This window comes from Ursus americanus, chromosome 34 (assembly GCF_024610735.1).
Source record: "Ursus americanus isolate L20-20 chromosome 34, mUrsAme1.1.p, whole genome shotgun sequence".
Lineage (NCBI taxonomy): Eukaryota > Metazoa > Chordata > Mammalia > Carnivora > Ursidae > Ursus > Ursus americanus.
The window spans coordinates 5,419,255-5,443,406 of NC_142160.1; the positions used below are offsets into that span (position 1 = coordinate 5,419,255).

General features: G+C 36.5%; 1 protein-coding gene across 4 annotated transcripts in view; it reads right to left on the reverse strand.

Annotated features, from left to right (window-relative positions):
* RIC1 (RIC1 partner of RAB6A GEF complex) overlaps positions 1-24,152 on the reverse strand; it is a 134,462-nt gene that overhangs the window by 41,404 nt on the left and 68,906 nt on the right. For 2 of the 4 annotated variants that reach the window (XM_045772355.2, XM_087858881.1), the window contains 4 exons: positions 14,243-14,350; positions 8,394-8,536; positions 7,975-8,111; positions 3,761-3,852 (listed from right to left, as the gene is read on the reverse strand). In XM_045772355.2, coding sequence (XP_045628311.2) covers positions 3,761-3,852; positions 7,975-8,111; positions 8,394-8,536; positions 14,243-14,350 — 480 coding nt within the window. The remainder of the gene's footprint in view (positions 1-3,760; positions 3,853-7,974; positions 8,112-8,393; positions 8,537-14,242; positions 14,351-24,152) is intronic. The other 2 variants (XM_045772357.2, XM_045772356.2) reach the window with 2 other exon arrangements.

Genomic DNA, 24,152 nt, shown 5'->3' on the forward strand with positions numbered 1-24,152 from the left:
GGAGCCCTGCAAGTGCCACCCTGACTGCAGGCTGTGAGGTGCGGTGTGCCCCGCTGCCCCTGTCAGATGCTCATGCGAGAGTGTCCTAATCATCTGACTGGACTGGCTCAACAAGAACCAGCTTCAAGGTTCCAGTCATGACAAGTGTAGAGGAACGAACTAAAAGCCACTATGAGGAAATGAGACACATCTAGAATGCAGGACATTCTATAAGCAACTGGCCTGAACACTTAAGAAGTTAATGTCGTCAAAAACTAGGGATGTACTGTATGGTGACTAACCTAACATAATAAAAAATTATTATTAAAAAAAAGTTAATGTGAAAATAAGAAAAAAGGTGTATGGGTTGTTACAGGAAAAAGGTGAATAAAGGGAAACAAAAACCAAATACAAATCATTAATTTTGATGGACTCTGGTTAAAACAAGGAGCTATAAAAGAAATTATGGTGACAACTGGGTTAATCTGAATATGGACTGAGAATTAGATCTTATTTGGAATTAATCATTAATTTTCTCATGATGACCAAGATACTGAGTTATTACATAAGAAAATGTTCCCCTTTTTTTGGAAACCAAGAAACAATGTAAATGACTGTTAAACAGCAAATCAGATAAATTATGATACCTTCACATACTGGAACATTATAAACCAATCAAAAAATGATTTTCACTACTGGCAAAGAGCATGGATAAATTTCACACTGCTGACTCAAAGAAGCAAGACCCAAAACATTTAGAATATGATTCTATTCCTGTAAAGTTCAAAATCAGGTAAAACTAAATTATGCTCTTTAGGAACGCATGCAGGGGTGATAAAACTATAAAGACAAGGAAATGATCGCCACAAAGACAAAACATTGGTTACTTTCAACTGTGTTGGGGAGATGGGAGTTGCAATTAAGGAAGTAGGGGGGCTGAAACTTTGATCAGCTCCCTCTATTTCTTAACCCAGTTGTGAACAGATGGGTGTCTGTATTATACTTATTTGTAAAGCTGAATATCTGGACTATGCACTTTTCTGTAAGTTCATTTTTATTTTACAATATGAAAGTTAAAAGGATATTATAAATTTTAAGCCAATTTATTTGACAGTAATATGAAAGATACCATTTCCTAGAAAAATATAACATGCCAAAATGACTTAGGAAAAGAGAAAATCTAAACCTTAAATCTACTTTTAAAACTGAAAAAAACAGTATTTTAAAACTAAAAAATGAGTAATCCAAAAATTCCCACAAAGAAAATTCTAGGCTTAGACAGCCTCATTGACAATTTCAAGCACACACTCAAAGATAAACAGAGAAAGACAGGAATAGGTCCTTCAATTTGCTTTATGACATAAGCATAACCTTGGTTAATTAGCAGAGTAAGAAAAAAAATTATAAGCAAAATGTGCTAATAAACATAGATTTAAAAACTCTAAACAAAATGTGACCAAATCAAATCCATAGATATGAAAAAAATTTACTTTTCCTTCTTTCTTATAATAAGCTAAATTTACTTCTATATTTATCTCCTGAGAAGCAGTGTGTTAGATTTACCACTTCACAGATTACCGAGTGTAAAGAATGTGATGATTTATAACGTGTATTATTTACACTAATCAAAAAATGGTGATACTCAACTTCATGTAGCTAGAGATGATACCACATGGATGTTCTACAGAACCACTAAGTGTCATTTTGAGGGCAAAATGAAATTTCATATTTAAGAGAGTTCTGAAGGCCAAAAAAGCACTATACATACTGTAAGGCATTACTATTAAGATTCTAATATAATCTTTTTACTTGAGCTAAAATATAAGCTCGACCAAGTCAGGTATCTTACTCTTTGCTAACATATCGCAAGTACTTAGAATTGTGCCCGGTGCATGGGAGACACAGAGATATTTGTTGAATGAATAATCTGTACATTCAATTTTACTTCTAAAGCCTGCATTATCAGAATTAAAACAAGAAATTGATCTTATGTGTGAGCTTTAAATTTGCTCATTAAGGCACATCCACAAATTCAAAGGCAATGTCAACACCAATGTCTTAAAAAGAAAGGATTTTTTTTCTTTCAAGATTTTACTTAAATTCTACTTAGTTAACATATAGTGTAGTATTAGTTTCCGGGGTAGAATTCAGTGATTCATCAGTTGCATACAACGCCCAGTGCTCATCACAAGTGCCCTCCTTAATGCCCACCACCTGTCTAGCCTATCCCCCCACCAACCTCCCCTCCAGCAACCCTCAGTTCGTTCCCTATTGTTAAGAATCTCTTAACAGTTTGCCTCCCTCTGTTTTTAACTTATTTTTCCTTCTCTCCCCTATGTTCATATGTTTTGTTTCTTAAATTCCACGAGTGAAATGATATGGTATTTGTTGGGGGCACCTGGGTGCCTCTCTCTGTTGGTTAAATGTCTGACTTCAGCTCAGGTCATGGTCTCAGAGTCCTGGGACTAAGCTCTGTGCCCGCTCAGCAGGGAGTCTGCTTGTCCCTCTCCCTTTGCCCCTCCCCCCTGCTTGAGCTCTTTCTCTTTCAAATAAATGAAATCTTTTTTTTAAAAAAGACCTCATATGGTATTTGTCTTTCTCTGACTTATTTTGCTCAGCATAATACACTCTAGTTCCATCTACATCATTGCAAATGGCAAGATTTCATTCTTCTTGATGGCTGAGTAATATTCCATTGCATACATATACCACCTCTTCTTTATCCATTCATCAGTTGATGGACATCTGGGTTATCTCCATGTTTTGGCTATTGTGGACAATGCTGCTATAAACATTGGGGTGCATGTGCCCTCTTCGAATCAGCATTTTTGTATACTTCAGATAAATATTAGACGTGCAATTACTAAGTCATGGGCTAGTTCTGTTTTTAACTTAAGGAAACTCCATACTGTTTCCCAGAGTGGATGCACCACTTTGCATTCCCATCAACATTGTGCATTGTGAGAGGGTTCCCCTTTCTCCACATCCTCACCTTCCCCACATCCTCACCAACATCTATTGTCTCCTGAGTTGTTCATTTTAGCCACTCTGACCTGTCTGAGATGGTATCTCATTGTGGTTTTGTTTTGTATTTCTCTGATAATGAGTGATATCGAGCGTTTCTTCATGTGCCTGTAAGGTCTTCTTTGCAAAAATGTCTGTTCATGTTTTCTGCCCATTTCTTAACTGGATTTTTTATTTTTTGAGTGTTGAGTTTAAGTTCTTTATAGATTTTGGACACTAGCCAGAACAAAGGATTATTTTATTTATTTATTTTTAAAGATACTTATTTATTTATTTGTCAGACAGAGAAACAGAGAGCACAAGCAGGGGGAGGAGTGGCAGACAGAGGGAGAAGCAGGCCCCCTGCTAAGCAGGGAGCCCGACGTGGGACTCGATCCCAGGACCTGAAGGCAGACACCTAATCGACTGAGCCACCCAGGTGTCCCAAGAAAGGATTATTTTTAAAAAAGAAAAATATCTTTCTGATTTTCTTTTAAATAATAAGGAACTTAAATTTAATCTGACTTAATCTTTCTAACTTGTAACTCAAGTTACAAGTTCCTACTACTGAAAAGTTCACCTTTAAAGCTTACCTTTAAAACACTCAATAACCTAAATTTGCCCTTTAGATCTATTTGCTTCAATCTAATAAAATGCTTTCAGATTTTATATTAAGGCTGATTCCTAAATTATGATAGGCATGAACAAGTTTACAAGTATGTTTAGAACATTTTATGTTTAAAAAATATATTACAATGAAGAAGTCTCTATCAATTACCTTGCACAACCAAATGCCATGAGTCGGTACTTGTTATTTACTGCTACACAAGTTCCATCAACAACATCTTGTGGCCAAACTCCATGAAGCTGCTATAATAAAGAAAAATAAGGAAGAAAAACAAACATACAGTTTCATTCAGCAAGTTAAGCTTTCAATAAAAGAAAAAATTATTACACTTATATGCAATTTTGACTACAGAAAACAGAATAGATTTCAGCTCCACTGTCTGTTTTTATTTGTCAAATCAAGGACGTCTCAGATTATAAATTCTAAGGCAAAGGTCATCATGACTATTAGTTTAATAAGCACAAAAACATAGCACACTACAATATAGCACTTTATTTTTGGATGATCGCAACAGTAAACACTAGAAGATCCAATATAATTACAGCTCTGTTTAAAACATAATACTATGGATTTTATTTAATTCCCAAATGAGCTATATAATCAATTACCTAAACATGGCATTTTGCTTCCTTTTATGTAGGAATTTTATTTTGCAATTTTAACAATAAAACTACAAACTATTTTACATAACAAAAAAGTGGTAGAGACAGCATTGAGCATTATTTACCTGGACCACTGCTTAGATTAAAATTAACTGATTTCTGTAACTAGTATTTTCCAGGTGCCCACTATTCACCCAGCACTGCTCTAGGTGCTGAGGATGTGGCAGGTGGTCAAACACACCACAGTCCTTGCCTTCTATTTGTTAGGAGGCTGTTAAGTTAAAAAAAAAAATTGTACAGTATATTGGAGATTGCTAAATACTACAGAAAAAAATAATAAAGCAATTATAGGAAACAGATTATGGGAGAAGGATACAATATTAAACAGTTTTCCCCATGCAGGTGCATTGTGAGCAAAGTATTCAAGATGTACCAAGTACAAAAGTCGTACTGTCGTAGTATTTCTGGCATGTTCTAAGTACATCAAAGAAGCCTATGCAGATGGAATGGAGCACAGGGAGGGAAGGAGTAGTAGTAGTGGATGAGGTAGCAGATGTAAAAGGAGGCCAAATTTATAGGGCTTTGAAAGTTACTATAAAAACTTCTTTGGCTTTTTGTCTAATTTATATATTTATATATAGGGAGTCACTGGAGTATCTTTAATTTTTAAAAAGTTTTCCATTATGAATAGTAACACATTAGAGAAGAATACAAAAAAATATATATACATCTCAATAATATCACAAAGTAAACACTTGTGGAATTAGCTAGCACTCACGCCAAGAATTCTCAGTATCGAAAAGCCCCCCAACAGTGTCCCTCCTGATCCAAACACCCTCACCCTGCCACAGAAGTAAACCAATATCCAGACTTAATTGGTAATCACTTCCTTCTTTTCCTTTAGACCACGAATATGCATCCATTTAAACTCTAATTTAGAATGGCCCATGTTTTTATTTTTAATCTGACATAAAATAAAATCGTAACACATGTTCTTTTGTGTCTAGTTGCTTTCACTCAGCACATTTGTGAGACCCACCCAAGTCCCCGCGTACAGCCCTGCTGTTTATGCTCACTGTAGCCCCACACAATGGGCTTAGCTCACCGGGCCTCCGCCCGCCCCCCCCCCCTTCCGTGGTGATTCTTTGCAGTCTTATTAGCTTTCCAAAGCCTTCGGGCACATTTAAAAATTTTTTTCTCCGGCTTTTCTAATTGTCTTCAGTAGGTTTTGTCCTAATTATCCAGTCCTACTAGAGGGTTCTGAGCACAGGAGTCACATAATCTGACATATTTTAATACATCTGTTAAATGCATCAAAAACGCCAAACAAAATTTTTACAAATCACTTAAATAATGCCTAATATAAACATGTCATTAGTTTATTTCCCAATTACCAGTAATATATGTATGTATTCTCCTAATTTGTATTTTCTGATTTAACAATGTCCATCTGCTTTTATTTTTTAAATTCTTAATTTACTGGAAAATTTTCTTTGACCAAATACTAACAAAAATGATAATAGCTATGGGGCGCCTGGGTGTCTCAATTGGTTAAGCAACTGCTTTGGCTCAGGTCATGATCCCAGGGTCCTGGGACTGAGCCCCACATCGGGCTCCCTGCTCAGAGGGGAGTCTGCTTCTCCCTTCAACTACAGCTCCCCCCTGCTTGTGCATGTGAGCATGCACTCTCTGACAAAGAAAATCTTTTTTAAAAAAATGATAAAAGCTGATACTCAGAAATGAGTCACTTTTTCAGCTCTAAAATTGTTTTCAATAAAAACATTTAAATCCCAAACATAATTACAAATATACCTTGAAAAAAATTAAATTCTTCAAAAGCTTATTTTTATTCTTATATATTGACATGTTACCACGAATGTACTATTTAATACTTTACTATGTGAATAAAGATGATAATGAAAAACAGTTTTAGGAATATTAAAGCTGACACTATGTAGCAAACAATATGCCTTTAAAAACTTAAAATCTTGGGCACCTGGGTGGCTCAGCTGGTTAAGTTGGTTGAGCGTCTGCCTTCGGCTCAGGCCATGATCTAGGGGTCTTGAGATCGAGCCCCATGTAGAGCTCCCTGCTCAACGGGGAGCTTGCTTCTCCCCCTCTCCCTCCCCCTCCCCCTGCTGGTGCTTTCTTTCTGTCTCAAATAAATAAAATTTAAAAAAACTTAAAATCTTTTCCAGTTAAAGAGAGCAGACTGAATATGAACATTTAGCTTCTCTGACTCTTAATAAAGCCCCAACTTTTCCAACAGAAAAGATCTTTTTCAACAGCATGAACTGACAAGGACAACGAATGGGAGGAGGAAGTATCATTAAATTTTAAAAGCTAGGTAGCATATAGGTGAGTAGAATCCTTAACCTGCGTTAAGAATGCTGAGAAACAGCTAAATTTACATTGTAGGGTGCACAAAAGGCTTGAGGATTTAGATTTCTCAGAAAGACTGAACTACAAGGAGTAGGACTTCCAGTCTCTTAAAGCCTGTTGAAGCATCAGCTGGGTGTTCCCATAATATCTTCCCAATCTGAGCTGCTAAGAAATACCCCACCTTCACTCCAACAGAAAACTGTAGATTTTTCTTTGGAGAAAAACAAAATAAAAAACCCTGGTGGTCTCTGGACCACACTGAGAACATAGATAAGCAAATTCAGACCATCTAATTTAACACTTCCATAACTTAAAACCCAGAACACTGGGCCAGCCAGGTATATATTCTCTGGAAAGAACTGCAGGACTCTCCTCCAATGAGCACTGGATACAGAGAGGGGAGGAAAGGAAACAATTCAGTTAGCTCCCCTTATGGGGAAGATTAGGGTCAACCAAACCCACCAAAATCCACACAGCTTTCAGTGAATCCAAATTTTTACTTTGGGTCTCTGTCACAGCAACCAAATTCATATATTAACTAATCCTATATTAATTAACCAACCATTAACTATGAAAAGATCACATACAAATAAAGGAATGAAGGAAATCCTCAGGTGATGGATGATGGAAAACCAAAAGTACAACTGTGTTAAAGGTACAGTGAGCAAGCAGTCCAGTTTGGAGCAAGCCAGAAAGTTCCAAAAGAAATTTCTTCAAGAAGATGAAACAAATAGAACATCTAATGTGTTTGAAAGAATTGAGAGGATATTTACACAAACCGCAGTTTGGGGTTAGTTAGTGGTAAGTACATAAAAAATAAACAATTATTAATTCCCAGTAGGAAGAGAAATGTGCAGGAAAGAAAAAATAATCAAAACATATCACATGGCTCAGGTGTCTAGGGTGTATACAGCAGTAACAGTATAAACAATGAATAGTAATTAATCAAAATCACAATAACTTTACTAGGAAGATAGGAAGACTATGAGTGTGGTAGCAACAGGGAAGCAAATGGTCTTTTCCCACAGCAGGAAGTCAATAAACAGCCTAAAAACTAAAAATTAAAGAAAATACTTGGGGTAGTGACGATAAATAACAAAATAACCAGTAAAGAAAAATAAAGTGGTTGCCCCTGAGAATGGAAACTGGGTGTGAAGAGAGCAGGAAACAGGGAAGGGAACTATAATTTTTCTTCAACATATCTAATAGAATTGTCTACTTATATTATTTTTAAGTATTATATATATTACTTTGATTTAAAAAATTAGTTAACAAGAACCCTAAAATCTTAAATAAGGAAAGTAGGGGAGGGACTTAACAAAAATTAAAATTAACAAATGTAAAATAAAGAAAATAAATATTCCATAGTAAAAGTCTTACCTCTGCAGTAAATCTACTCGACACTGGTGTAATAAATCCAATTTTACCATCATTAAACACAACAGCAAACCCATCAAGCGTGGCACAGTATTCCATGTCTCTGATGTGCACATCTGCAAAACCCAGGAATGAACCTGCTGGTGAAAACATAAGTACATGAGATGTGAATATAGTAAATAATGCCCTCACATTTGTGTTTGCAAACTCTGTAAGGACAGTTAAAAGGGCAAAAATAACGAGCTAAGAACAAACAATTAAATCATTCCTTCCTACATACACACACACACACATACACACACACTCCCCTTGTATAATTAATTCCAAAGTAGAAAAATCAATGTTCATCCATAGCAAATATCTAAGCAGATTATATCAAATATTAAACATTTGGTTGTACCCCATGCAGAAGGTATAACTACCTCTAGATGACTGCAGATCTACTGAAAAAGGTACTGTGCAAAGATTAATAGCTTTCCTTCCATTTGTCATTCCTTCCCAGTGAATAAGATGAAGAAGTCCATCAGAAGTAGCAACGAGGAGATCTTCCAGCATGGACTGCAAACTGTAGGGAAATAAGCAACTTAGAACCAACTACCTGTTAAGAGAGCACACTGGGAAAGCAATGAGTATGAATATAATTGCTCTGGAAGAGGATCAAGAACCAACTTACAAAACTGTCATTCATCTACAATTGAGCTATCTAGTAGGTTTATCTATGTATAATTTATCTAGAATCAGAAATTCTAGAAAAAAAGAAAAGACTATGGGTAGCCATTGTCACAAACTTGATCAATCAGTTTTCTAAAAACTAGAAATACTGAAACAGCAAATTGAAGATGGAAGGATAAATGAACGCTGACAAAAAAGGAAAAAGGCAAAGAAACCATGAAAAGAACAACTTATGACAGGCTGACAATCTGGAGCCATAAAGCACAGAGGTGACAAGCTTCCAGCCCTGGCCGACAGAACCTTCTACAGTGATGGAAATGCTCTGTATCTATGCTCTCACACATGGTAACCAGCAGCCACATGTGGAGGCTGTACACCTGTGACAAAAGAACTGAATTCTTAACTTTGTTTACTTTTAACTAATTTAAATCCAAGGAACTTCATCTGACGACAGACTATTTATTGGTGTGCGCAGTTCTAGACCCCAGCATTTCTAGAGCATCACTGAGCCTCACGTTGTTCATACACACAACAAGCATTTATAAAGTCCATGCTCTACGACAGTGCTAAGCTCTGTGTTAAAATACATGATTTTCAAGATTTTGAGATGAAAAAAAAAAAAAACAGTTTCTCCCTTCAGAAGACTGCTCAGTTGACTTGAGAAGTAATTATGGAGTATGATCACAGCACTTCACATATTTACAAAGAGATTTAACATATACTTAACCTAATGGCAAATAAATGCTCACTCTACTTACTCTTATGTGCCCAGCCCCTAAGGCAGTGCTAGCTATATTTGGCACTAAATGCTTGTGGAAGGCAGTAGAAGGGAGAAAGGGAAAGGGGAATCATGAAGGGCAGTGCAAAGATACTGGCAGAGAGGGGGAAAAAAGGAGAACCAGGGGAACCAGTGGAAACCGTTCTATCAAGAAAGCCAAGGGAGTAAGACAGATTTAAGAAAGAGTACTCAAGAGTATCAAATGCTAGGGGTGCCTGGGTGGCTTAGTCAGTCAAGCATCTGCTTTCTGCTCAGGTCATGATCCAAGGAGCCCTGGGTCAGATTCCCTGCTCAGTGGGGAGCCTGCTTCTCCCTCTCCTTGGGCTTCCTCTCCTTCTGCCAGCCCCCTCTGCTTATGCTCTCTCACTCTCGCTCTCTTTCTCTCAAATAAATAAAATCTTTAAAATATAAAAAGAGTATCAAATGCTATAAAGAATTCAAGAAAGGATGAAATAATGAAAAATGTGATGTATCTATAATACATACTCTCTATTATATACTATTAAGTTTTCTTTCATACTTAGGAAGAGTGTATTTCAGAAATATTTTAAACCATAATGGCCCCGGGGGGGTGGGGCTGTAATGTTTTAATTCTTAAAGTAAACCTTCAAACCTTTACAAGCTGAGTCCGATGACTCATTCCCCAAGGAGTTCAGACGATGAAGAATTGGCTGTGTTTTCTTCCCTACCATAAAAAGATTATAAAGAGTAGCATATGTCCCCTTACCCAACTCCATTTCTTGAACTTCAGAGCATTTGTAATCAATTGAGTTTACAGAAGGTTGACCTATGAAGTATTATATATTCTTCCCCTTCAAATTTATATTTTAGTGTAAAATTTATATATAGCACATACTGAACAGAATATAAAAAAATTTATGTTTTAGATCTGCTGCTACATGTCAAGAGAAGCAATTCAGTGGAACAGTCACTGGTTTACCAGTGATCTTCAGTCAGCAGGAATCAGCCTACATTTTTTTCAACTATATTCTCCTTCGCCCCTGTTCTCATTTCCCTAGAAGAATCACTGCATATGACAGGAACAAGATCAAGGTCATCCTGCGGTAATTTAACTGCCTACTAGGCAAAACTCAGTACTCTTCTGACAAAGTTAACAGAATTCAGAATCTCTACATTGTCATCTACAGTGCTATGACAAAAAATAACCAGATGTGTGAGGAAACAGGAAAATGTGACCCAGAGTCAAGAGAAAAATCTATCCATATAAACAGACTCCATCAATCCTGATGTTGGAATTAAAAGATAATGACTTTAAAGTAACTACAGTAAACATGATGAAGAATCCACAGGAAAAGGTAAGATCCTCCTCATTCAACTGAAAGGAAACAAAACTCATTGAAACAAAGGCTGATATGAGTTGTTAAAATACTGAGTATTTCCACAAAGTTAGCAAACAGGCCTCAGTCCATGCCACGCAAGTACATGCCCACTGACTGCCAGTGTCACAAAGATGTAACAACTAAAGGATGAATTCTTGGCATAAGGGGATACCAGGATTCTGTACTGATAATCGCTATCACACTTCATGCTGCACTGGTTTTTAAGTATTTTGAAAATCACTCCTGAGTATAAATATACACAAGATATACATAAACATACTATAAGTTATGTCCTCAGAGAGTCTCACCAATCATTGACTTCATGGGCTTTTTAACAGATAACTGATATCCCAGAGTTACCTTCCCCCACCCCCACCCCAGTTAATTTGGGATATTAGAAGCATAACAGTAGGATCTTGAAAACAGATTAGTATTTCTGATTAAATATTCTTAATGGGAAACATCTAATTCATAATGACCAATTCTGAAATATGTAAATATACTTAATGGCCTAACAAATATTAAATACTATATACTACATAAGGCTTCCCTAAGAGCCAGGGAGGAAGATAAGGAATAAACTGTGGTATTTATTAGCATTTTTTATGTGGTATTAGGGAAATAGACTAAGAATTTTAATTATAAATTATACTAGTACTTCTCATCTTCTAAACATTCTCAATCCTCAAATAATGACAAATGTTGGATGCTTACCATTAATCCTATTCTTTCTTCAAGCAAAAACTAAAAGATGGCAAAAGTCTTGCCATATTATGCCTATAAGCAACAGTTTAACCATTATCTCTAATTCCATATGACTCATATTTTTGGTAGTGGGCAGGAAAATAGTCAGTTAAAAGTCCAAATATCGTGTCTTCTCTCAGTGCAAGATTACACAGCTTATCTCCAATCACATTTCCAACAAGTATGCATTACAGGTGCTAATAGTAATACTGCTCTAAAATGCAATTATTTTTCTCAAGTTTTGAGAAAAACCTTAGAGACTCCCAGTCACCTGAACTTGTGTATTAAAAACTAGCACCTGACTAAAACAAGCACCACTTAGTACCTGACACGGTAACTTGTACAAGATGTCAGGGTTTCTTTTTTTAAAGCCTCTTTTTCTATCCAATCCCAAAGGCCCTACAGTTTGCCAGCGGGTAGAGGCAGAAAGCCAGACTTGTGCAGACCGTCCACAGACATTCCACATTCCTTAGGTACCAAGTTACACTCTTGAAGCTCTATGTTGAAACTGCATCTGAGGTAAAGAGTAACCTTCTGACCAAAGCGATCATAACTCGAACTCAACCCTCTATAACCCTGATCACACTGAAGCAAATAACAAAACATTCTTTTTCTTTGAAGAGAATACATAAAAAGATAGACCAAACAAGGCAAGACAAGACCCAGCCCCTTGCATACAGTTTTGACATGTACCAGTATCTGTACGGTATTCTAACAAAAGAAATAGTGAGAAAAGGCTTTTATTAGAACTGTGAATCAGAATTTAAAAACATGGGCATTACATTCATACTGTTCAATATATTCATATACTACAACCGTATAATTCAGTATTTAATAAGACCACAAAGTAAAAAGTCTTTTTCCCCAAACCTGTGGCCTACCCACTTAGTTCTCATGCCGTTTCTTACACATTTTTCCAGAACAATACATATTCTAACACTACCAGCTCCTTTTTTTTTAAAGAACTATTAGCATTACTATATAGAGTACACTTTGCTTTTTTTTTTTTTTAAATCCAACAACACATTTGGGAAGTTTTTTCAGTAAAGAGTGCCCTCGGGGCCCCTGGGTGGCTCAGTTTGTTGAGTGTCGGACTTCTGATTTCGGCTCAGGTCATGATCTCAATGTCATTAGATCAAGCCCCACGTGGAACTCTGCACTGGGTGTGGAGCCTGCTTAAGAGTCTCTCTCTCTCTCTCCCTCTGCCCCTCCACCTCCCTAAAAAAAAAGTGCCCTTATTTTTTTCTACAGATGCATGCTGTTCCCAATGTGTGGAAGAAAAATTTATTTAAACAGCTCCCTACCGATTGACATTAGGTGGTTTTTGATCTTCTGTTATTGTAAACAATGAAAAACCCTATAAACATGTCATTTGAATTATTTGTAGGATTAATTCCTGGAAGCAGAAATGCTGGACAAAAAAAAAACCATGAGCATATGCAACTTTGACAGACCTCGCTTAATCAATTTCCATAGACACTGTATAAATTTACACTCTCACCAGCAACATATAAAGTTCTCCTCCACCTGATCTCCTCCCCAACAGTGTGTTACCTAACTGTTCATATGTGAAAATCATTTATCTGATCTTCTAATGGAGATCTCTTATGTCATGTATTAACTGGAATACAGAAAACGAAAACGACCTGATTATATTCTGTGTCCATTTGTTCTATTCTCTTTTTCTTGCTACAGGAAATCTTCATCTGTTGTGAAAATTGGCCTTTTGTGATATTCACTGGAAGTACATTTCCTTGTTTTCACAGTTTGTGCTGTCTATTGATCATACTTACGGTGTTTTTTTTCCCAGTTTCTTTTTTTTAACTTTTATATAATCTAATTTATCAATGTTTCCTTTCATAAGAATTTACTTGCAGGCATTTTGACAGGAAGATTTTAATGACTCCTAACAAAATGAATTTTGAATTAGAATACCTCTTTTGCTAATATTTCTTATCATTTTTTAAAAGCAGTATTATCAATAGAGATAAGAAATACTGGCCATTTTGATGCACAGAAGACTGGAATATCACCATTATAATTTCATGATTGTATATGACTGGGCACAAAACAGCAAAAGGTTCTTGGAGGTCCAATTTTAACTCTGGATTCGGTTAAAAAGAATTGTTAAAAAAGAAAAAAAATACTGTAGTCAAAAACTTAAAGTTAAAAAATACACTTTTAACAAGATCCACACATCACAGACAACTAAAATGTCAAATGCAAAGCAATTAAGGAAATGAAGCCAAACTACATATACACTTATTTTTTCTACCGATATAGTTTTTTTTGTATTTTGGTATTTCTAGCCTTCTATCACAAAACCTTTATTCATATGAGATCAGAAAGCTTAACTTTTTTCCAAGTACTCACATATTTCCCAAAATCTTTGAAGGTTTTGGAAACAAAGGCACTTTCTCTTTTCCTCAACTTGTGTGATTTTTATCAGTCTCATTTCAAGTAATATGCACTGTATGTTGGTCATTCAAACAATTTTAGATCTTACCAAAAACTATGAATTTCTGAATAAAATTATGGTTGGTATACTCAATTTATAGGCTTTATTAAATAACTGAAGTATAATAATGTACCATCTAAGGGTTAATCAAGGATTTAGAGCTAAAAAAAATTATCCTCAGTGAAAAAACTGAAATCAACTTCCCTACTGGTCATGTGATTAACGAAATATATTATATATTGTCATCACAAAATGCTAAATTTAACCAAAGTACTATACCTCATGATGGGTGCTTGCAAATCCAATATTTTTCTCATTTCTAAGTTTAATGCTGGAGCACACTGTTCATCCTTAAAATGGGGTGTCCCCTTCATTTGTGGACTTCCTCTAAAAAAAAAACAGCAAAAACACAGGATTAAAAAGATACTGAATTCTCCTCCACTTTGTGACTCATATGTACCCAATCCTATAAACAATCAAACTTACAAATCAGGCATTAATCCTTTAGCTTCTCAAATGGAAAACAGACTTAAATTTCATGATAGTAGAGATATCAATTAGATAAATGAATTTAACCAAGGTAACTTGTGTTGGGGAAGTGGAAGTAGAGGGAGAAGAGCAAAGAATCTTAGGGGGAAAAAAACACAATAAAAGCAAATTCTCAAGAGAACCCATAGACATTTTTAACGACTGACGGCCCTTTCTGAGGTGGGCAACTATGGGAGGTATGTATCTTTCTACACAGGGCATGTCTGAAGTGATCCAAATCCTCATCTTACCTTACCCCACACCTCATCCTTGATTCCCCTATCATTTGGGCATGTATCAGAATTAAGGTCAATTCAGGGATGCAACAGAAATACTTCACATAAACCTTGGTGATAAAGAGCAAAATGGCTAAATCTGGTAGCTCCTTCATATTAATTGGCTAACCAAGAATGGTTTTTATTTTTTTATTTATTTTTTAAAGATTTTATTTATTTGACAGAGTGAGAAAGCATAGGCAGGGGAAACAGTAGAGGGAGAGGGAGAAGCAGGCTCCCTGCTGAGCAGGGAGCCTGACGTGGGGCTCAATTCCAGGACCCTGGGATCATGACCTGAGCCGTGGGGCTTGATTCCAGGACGCTGGGATCATGACCTGAGCCGAAGGCAGACGCTTAACCATCTGAGCCACCCAGGTGCACCCAAGAGTGGTTTTTAGATCAACAGCAACATCACTGAGCCACCACGCACAACCCCTCCAAAGAACTATTAAATAGTTTTGGAATCTATCTCCACATGGCATGGGGCCATTCTTTCCCAGTATCTGTGCTGGGTTTAATAGCTATCTGTCTCTTCTCTCATTATTACCTATCACTTACTTCTGGCAACAATGAGCCTGCCATTTCTCCCTCTCCAGTAAACCTATGCTATTAAGTGTCAACGGTCTAACACGTTCAACAGCTTTGAAGGTTCCTGGCTTTGTGAAAATTATTTTGATACTTGTCTGCTTACTTTCTGGTTTTAGATTATTTTGCATATAGAAGCTTGATGGTGCTTTATCTTTCCTGCTACTGCCATGACCTGGAATATTGGATTCCTTCTGTACACCTGAATGGCTAAACTGGTTAAAGTTAAACTGCACAGGTTCATGTTCAATTAACGTGCTTGCTGTGATAGCCGCTAAGGAGGACACCATGAGTTATTAGTTTACAGAACTCATATCTGGACTGCTAATCACACACACACACTATAATGAATTTCCTGAGACATTCTTCACGTACACCTAGTTTTAAAGTTATTTTTCAAAGTAATACATATACATAATTCAAACAAAGTGCTAGAAAGCTTATGACAAAGGGAAAAGACCAGTAGTAGTCTTCTATTAGGACACAACCAGCTTCAGTCCTTTTTACCTATTACCTTCTTCTATTCCCCGCATGGTTTTCCACAGAACCCTCACACTGCTTCAGCATCATTACTTAGATATTACCTACTAAGTTCCCATTCTCATGCTCCGTTTTCCCCCATCCTCCTAACATAATTATACAAAAATGTTTTCACTATGATGATTACATAATTTTTGCTTCAAGAAGTATTAAGTGATTGGAGGCACCTGGGTGGCTCAGTCGGTAAGCGTGTGACTCTTCGTTTTGGCTCAGGTCATGATCTCAGGGTGGTGAGATCGAGCCCCACATCCGGCCCTGTGCTGGGTGTGGAGCCTGCTTGAGATTCCCTCTCTCCCTCTGCCCCTCTGCCCCACTCGTGCTCTCTCTCTCCAAAAAATAAAAATAAAACATAAAAGTATTCAGTGATTACATTTCTTTTCTTACATAACTTGTTCATTTTCCTGAAGTTAACTTCACTGCATGCTTTCATTTGCTTGGTTTTCTTCAAACTTATACTGAAATCTTCTCTGACTCCTTAACAGCTCTGACAAAAAACAAATTATAATCTTCTATGTGGTCAAACCTGTCACATAACCTATTATTTCCTCTTCCCCCCAGGCATCCCTCCTTGGTGCCCACTGTCCTACTAAGTCTAATGCACAACAGCTGTCATCCTGATATTTTCCTTTGTCATTTCCTTGCTTCTTTCCTATGAGCCTTTATTATTTTTTTTTTCATTCCTCTTACGTGGGTCATGTATTATGGCTTTCTGGAAAGGTGTATGTGGTGTAAATTTATGATTCTCAAGTCTGGTATGTCGTTATTTTGACACCTGAGTATTCGGGTATAAAATTTTAGGCTGCACATCCCAACACAAAATAATGCTCATGCAAAGCAATTTATTACATCAAAAGATTATTACAATCAAAATATGCATCACAAGAAATAAAATATTATGCAGCCCCCCCCCCAAAAAGGAAATGTGGAAGAATTCTTTCAACTCCTTGGAATGATCTCCAGGATCTCTCGTTGAGTGAAAAAAATTAAGATGCACAACACTGTAATATAATATGCTACATTTGTATGACAGGGAAGGAAATACAAATGTTTAAATGCATGTGCTCATATTTTAAAAATGAAAAGGACAGCCAAAACTAAAATGAAAATGGCTATCTCCAATGGAAGACAGAATACAGGTAAAGAATGCTACATTTTTTTAAAACTTTGGGACATGAAAGTATTTCATGCAATAAACCAAACTAAAATTAAAATCAATGACAAAAACCAATCTCCAAAAACAGGGAAGAAACTTAATTGTACATCGAGCTACCAGCACAACTAACATTTCAAATAGTATTGTGTGCACTCTTAGTGGAAAATCTCCTAAGGATAAAAATCCTGAAAGAAACAAACTGTATTCAGTAATAATACAATTATTATTATATTATATATATACAATATGTCATATAATAATATATAAAATAGTATATATATAATATTGTTATAGTAATAGTGACATTATTTTGGAGTTACTATGTATACAACAGGATAAAGCAAGTAAGTGATTATGTTTACATTATTAGGAACCAAGATTATCAACAAGAGAAAATATACAAATGTAAAACTAGAGAAGTAAAACTTTAACTTTAAAAATTTTTTTAAATTTAAAAAATTTTTAAACCTTTAACTTTTAGTTTAATCTTTAATTTGAATAAATATTAATATTAATATCACAATATATTTTTCTCTAAAATTTACTTTTTATCTCTGTACACTAAAAAGTCCCAAAAGCAAATACAACCAAATAATAATTAGCACCAAGTCCCGGTCTTCAAAATTCCATTTTGCACAGAAAGAAACCAAAGCTCTTCGGAGCGCTGACTTACTCCAAGACACGAGCAAGAAATGATAATATGAGCCTCGGGGCTGACAGCAAGGATGTCATTTAAATCACACCAGTTTTATGGGCTCCCCCAACAGGCTAAAGATGTGACAATCTGATGTGAAAGAATGACTGCAATTGATAAGAACTCAAAAATGTAAAAACCTCTGCATTTATAGCAATACTAAAAACACTCATTAGCCGGTTACCTCTGGAAGTTCTGAGAACACAACTCATTACTCTAAGAAAAGGGAAAGAAGCATCTCTTCATTTCACGGTAAACATCAAATAGGTAATGAAAGAAAGTTCTTTACATAACGACAGCTACAGAATGTAGAAGGAATGGTAGAATAAAACAGAAATCACAATTTTGTTATCCCTATCAAAACAGCAAACCCAGGGAATTAATAAAATGAATAAATGCACACAAAATCATTAGGTAAGAAGTAGAAACTTAAGACATATCCACCAAATGCAACAGATCCTGGTTTGAACAAACCAATTCCTAAAAAAACAGCTTTGCGTTAAAATGGAGAAAAGAACGCAGACTAAGTATCTGGTGATATTAATAAATTACTAATTTTGTTAGATATAATAATATTGTAACTTTGTTTCTGTAAAATGTCCACTTGTTACTGATAAAACTATTCAGGGCTGAAATGACACAGTATCTGAAATTTGCTTCAAAATACCAAAAGCATACATGCCTAGGGAGAGACAGATACTGGTAACTACTGAATGTGGGAGATGGGTTCAGGGTTTACCACTGTACTGTTCTCTCTAGTGTATGCTTGACAAATTCCTTAACAAAAGTTCAACCCAATGTATTTCTTTCAGCATTTTAAAGGCTTTCCACCAATGCCTCTTAGACTCCAATGTGTGGCGTGGAGTTCGAAGACATTTTTTTTTTCTTTTAAAGATTTTATTTATTTATTCGACAGAGATAGAGACAGCCAGCAAGAGAGGGAACACAAGCAGGGGGAGTGGGAGAGGAAGAAGCAGGCTCATAGCGGAGGAGCCTGATGTGGGGCTCGATCCCATAACGCCGGGATCACGCCCTGAGCCAAAGGCAGACGCTTAACCGCTGTGCCACCCAGGCGCCCCATCTTATTCACAGACTATTTCTGATGTTTTTCCTGTCTGGAAGTTCTTAGGATTGATCTTCCTTTGATTTCTAGACAGTTTTAAAATTTCAGAACTTACTTTTTTATAAGTATGTGAACTTAAATCACGGTTTGCATGGAGCACCTGCAAGCTGGTCTTTAGTTTGGGTCTAGGAAATTTAAGTCTTTGTTTCCTTAGCATACTAATTCTCCACTTCCCTCATCTCTTTCTGGAACTCCTGCTAGGTTAGATATTGGACCTCATATTAACCTCTAATTCTCCCCTTTTTTCTCTCTTACTGGTAGAGTTTCTCAACTGTCTCTTCCAATGCTTCACTGAATTTGACATTTCTGCTTTTGTCCTTTCCTTCCAGGAACTTTCTCACCCGCTTCCCCTTTCCTGGCACAGCACCACGTTTCTTCTTTTAATTAAGCACCTGAGGATGTGAATTACCATTTCCTCAAAGTAGCTTTGTTCCCTGCATTGTCTGCTTCCTTTGAGCTTCCTTTTTTCTGTTGTGTGTCTCTTTTTCATACTGGAAGCTTTCCTAGGATGACTAATAATCAATCCCTGGCTGTTCCTTCATGTTGAACAGGTTAACAAGAAAGAGACGGTTATGAGCTCCGTGTGTTCAAGCTGGGCTTGTCAACTGGTAGCGGCCAGCTGGCACTTTTCTTGAGGACTTCAAATATCAGAGCCTGCTGGGTCATTTTTCAGGAGTGATTTAATTTCCTGAGGAAGGATTCCTCAATCCTGCCTGAGATAACTAAGCATGGAAGCTGGAAGTCTAGAACCAAGCAGGGGAAGAAAGCTTGACATCCTACTGTTCAGTATGACAACTTTCATCTAGTCCCCACCTTTAATTTAGCATCTCATCCTTGCCCTACTGTGTCTGCAATCCCTCTGGCTTAATTAGACAATACACTTTCTGTCACCTGTGATGCAGAAACGTAAAACTCCTTATTCCTTATTCAGTTTTTTAAACCAATCTCCCTGTTTACGGTCCCTGGCTCACTCCTACATTCTATAGTACTACTGCATCTAATTCCTGGGTTTTTCCATGGTTTTGTAGATCAAACGAGTTGCCTTTCTTTTTCTTCTTTTTTGTATTGTTCAAATTGAAGTACAGGTGATATAAAATGTTACATTAGTTTCAGGTGTACAAAACAGTGATGTGATAAGTATACACATTATACTGTGCTCACCCCAAGTGTAGTTACCATCTGTCACCATACAGTGCTATCCCAATGCCAATGACTCTATTCGCTATGCTGTGACTTTCATCTCTATGGCTTATTCATGCCATCACTGGAAGCCTGGATCTCCTACTCCCCTCACCGTTTTGCCCACCCACCCCCGGCTCCTCCCAACCCTTGGTAACCATTAGTTTATTCTCTGTATTTATGGGACTCAAACAAGTTGCTTTTTATCAGTATCATGTGAGTAACCTTAGGCTCTTGGGTTTCATATTCTTCCTTATCCAATTTTTAGCCCAAGGGTTAAAGATACCTCTAACTTTCATCAAAGAGTAAAATAGTATTTCGACTTTTTATTCTGTTGGTTATTTTCAAAAGGAAGGATGAAGAAAACCTTATCATAATCTTCAAACTGGAAGTCCTCTATTTTTTTCTATATAAGTACTCTCATTAGAGCTAAAGTATTACAAGAAATTTTAAGCAAATTTAAGCAAATCCTGACTCTTCAATGACTCCCATTATAAAATTAGAGTTAAATTTCACACGGAAGTTTCCATCTCTTCTTCCAAACATAATAAAATTTAGTAAAATATTAAGAATTACATTAATTAAAAAATCTAAATTTCTGATAGACAATATTACTTACAGTTCAACAATAATTTGAGAGTATAGTATCAGACTTTTGGAAAGGAATCATGGAAGATGAGACTGGAAAAATAAAATCGGGTTATAAAAAGTACTGGATGTCAGGAAATATAGCAATATATTGAGCATTTACTAAGTATGAGTGTACAAAATGTTCTGCACACATTATCTCAAATGAACGTTTATAATCCTTTGAGACAGGCATTAGTTTCCCCCTTTTTCCAGAAAAGAAACTAAAGCTTAGAAATATTAAGAATTTTGCTCTCGGTCACAGAGCTACTAAGTAAAGGAACTGACGTGTGAGCTTGTGGCTTCAACTTCAGATCCTAGGCCACTGAAAACTACTAGAGAGTTAAGGAGACTAACAATAACTTCATCTACAGAAAGAAATGGACTGGGGATGGAGTGGAGAGAGGGAGTAGCATCTATAGATTAATTAGGAGACTGTCGATAAGAGTACATGAGGGAGGCCTGGGCTTCCACAGTGGCAGTAAAAATGTCTTTTCAGCCCACTTTATCCCAGTGCTTTTTTTTTTTTTTTAAGAGATTTTATTTATTTATTTGACAGAGAGAGAGAGAGAGACAGCCAGCGAGAGAGGGAACACAGGCAGGGGGAGTGGGAGAGGAAGAAGCAGGCTCCCAGTGGAGGAGCCTGGTGCCGGGCTCGATCTCAGAACGCCGGGATCACGCCCTGAGCCGAAGGCAGACGCTTAACGACTGAGCCACCCAGGCGCCCCATCCCAGTGCTTTTTGAAAAGAGATAATAAAAGCATACTGAGAATTATAGTTCCTGTTTCGTAACAGGCTTGTCAGAGACAGACAGGTACAATCACAGTGTACACATAACTGGTTGTTATTCAAGCTATTGACAAATAATACATTCTTCACTCCTGGGCAGTGCTTTCCTGCCCACTTAAAATTAGGTTTGGTCATGTGATTGACTTTGACCTATTATAAATCACAAGAGGAAACTACTTGTGTCACTTTAGGCAGATGCTTTAAGAGCCAAAATTGGTACACAATGCTATTTTATCCTCTACCATAGGGACATGGCCTATGTCAATTCATATAGTATACTACATCAAATAACTAATAGTTAAGACTGGTCCAGTAAAACTCCACAAATTAATAGTTCGTGATTACTCTTCGTGTATAATTTTATTAACTATGTAGTCTGAGGAGGAGAAAGAAAAAGGAATGAAGAAAATGAGCACAGTTTAAGAGACTTGTGGAACACTACAATCCAGACCAACAAAGGTATAACGACAGTCCCAAAGACAAGGCAAGAGAAAGGAGCAGAAGAATATCTGAACAAATAACAGTTGAAAAAAACAAAATAAAACAAAGATAAAAATCTAACCATCCCATAAGTCCAGAAACTCCAAGTAGAATTTAAAAAGATCCACACCAGGATACATCATATTCAAAATACTAAGAGACAAAGAGACTCTTGAGCAGCAAGAAAAGTGAGTCTTCATACACGACAAGGGAGCCTCAATACGATTAGCAGTGTCTCATCAAAAACCATGGAGGCCAGAGCCACTGGGGTGACAGACCTCCAGTGCTGAGAGAAAAAAGTCAACCAAAAATTCTACACCCAGAAAAATTACCCTTCTTTCAAAATAAAGGAGAAATTAAGAGATTTCCAAATACAGAAAGTGAGAGAATTTGCTGCAAGTAGACCTTAACTACAAGAAACTATAAAAGGAGTCCTTTAGGCAGAAATGAAAGGCACTAGACAATAATCCAAAGCCACATTAAAAAAAAAATGATAAAGGTAGCTACAAAGGTAAATATAAAGCCAACAGTGCTGTATTTTTGCTTCAGAAATCCACCTTTTTACCTATATAATTTAAAAGACTAATGCATAAAATAATTATAAATCTATGTTATGGGCACACAATGTATGAAGATGTCATGTATAACAAAAACATAAAAGGGGAGGGATGGATATGTACAGGAGCATACTTTTTATATACTATTGAAGCTAAATTATTATTAATGCAATTCAGGTTGCTGTGATTCTAAGATGTTAATTGTACTTCCCAAGGTAACCACTAATAACTAAAACATATGCAGAAAATGAAATGAGATAGGAACCAAAATGGTACAGCATGAAAAATCAAACACAAAAAAAGGCAGTAATGGAGGAACTGAGTAGCAAAAAACACGTGACACATAGAAAACAAATAGCAAAATGGCATTAAGTCCTTATCAGTAATTACTTTAAATATCACTGGATTAAACACTCCAATTAAAAGACAAACACTGTCAGGGGTGCCTGGGTGGCACAGCGGTTAAGCGTCTGCCTTCGGCTCAGGGCGTGATCCCGGCGTTATGGGATCGAGCCCCACATCAGGCTCCTCCGCTATGAGCCTGCTTCTTCCTCTCCCACTCCCCCTGCTTGTGTTCCCTCTCTTGCTGGCTGTCTCTATCTCTGTCGAATAAATAAAATCTTAAAAAAAAAAAAAGAAAAGAAAAACACTGTCACAATGTTGTTCAAAAAAACAAAACAAAACATGATTCCATTTCTAAGTTTTCTGTAAGAGACTTACTTTAGATCCTAAGACACAAATAGTTTGAAAGTGAAAGGATGGAAAAAGATACTTCAAATAAACAGCAAATAAACAGAGCAGGGTGTTTTGAGTAAGACCTGACAAAAACACTTTCAATCAAAAATTGTTACAAGACAAAAGAAGAACATTACAGACAATCCTCAACTTACAATGACTTGACTTACACTTTTCCACCTTTACAACAAAGTGAAAGTGATACATACTCAGTAGAAACCATTTCTTGAATTTTTATCTTTTTCTGGGCTAGGGATATGCAGTATGATAATAATCTTGTGATGTGGGGCAGCAGCAGCAAGCCACAGCTCCCAGTCAGCCAGGTGATCACCAGAGTGATCACTTACAAATGATACACTTACAAAAACTCTATACCCATACAATTATTCTGTTTTTCACTTTCAGTACAGTATTCAACAAATTACATGAGCTATTCAACACTTTATTATAAAATAGGCTCTGTGTTAGATGATTTTGCCCAACTGTAAGCTAACCTGGGTGTTCTGAGCACATTTAAGGTAGGACAGGCTAAGCTATAATGTTTGGAAAATTAGGTACACTAAATGCATTTTCAATTTAAAATATTTTCAATTTGTAGTGGATTTACTGAGATAAAAATCCCATCATAAATCAAGTAAGATCTCTATATGTTAATAAAAGGGTCAATCCAGCAAGAAGGTATCACAACTACAAACAGAGACACATATAACAATAGAGCCCAAACATGTAAAGGGAATACGGACAGAACTGAAGGAAGAAACAGTTCTACAATAACAGCTGGGAATTTCAATATCCCACTTTCAATAATGGACAGAACCTGACAGAAGATCAGAAGGGAAACAGTGAATCGAAACACTATAAACCACTCAGATCTCAGGCTCATACGAATATTCCACCCAGCATCAGAATACATGTTCTTTCTCA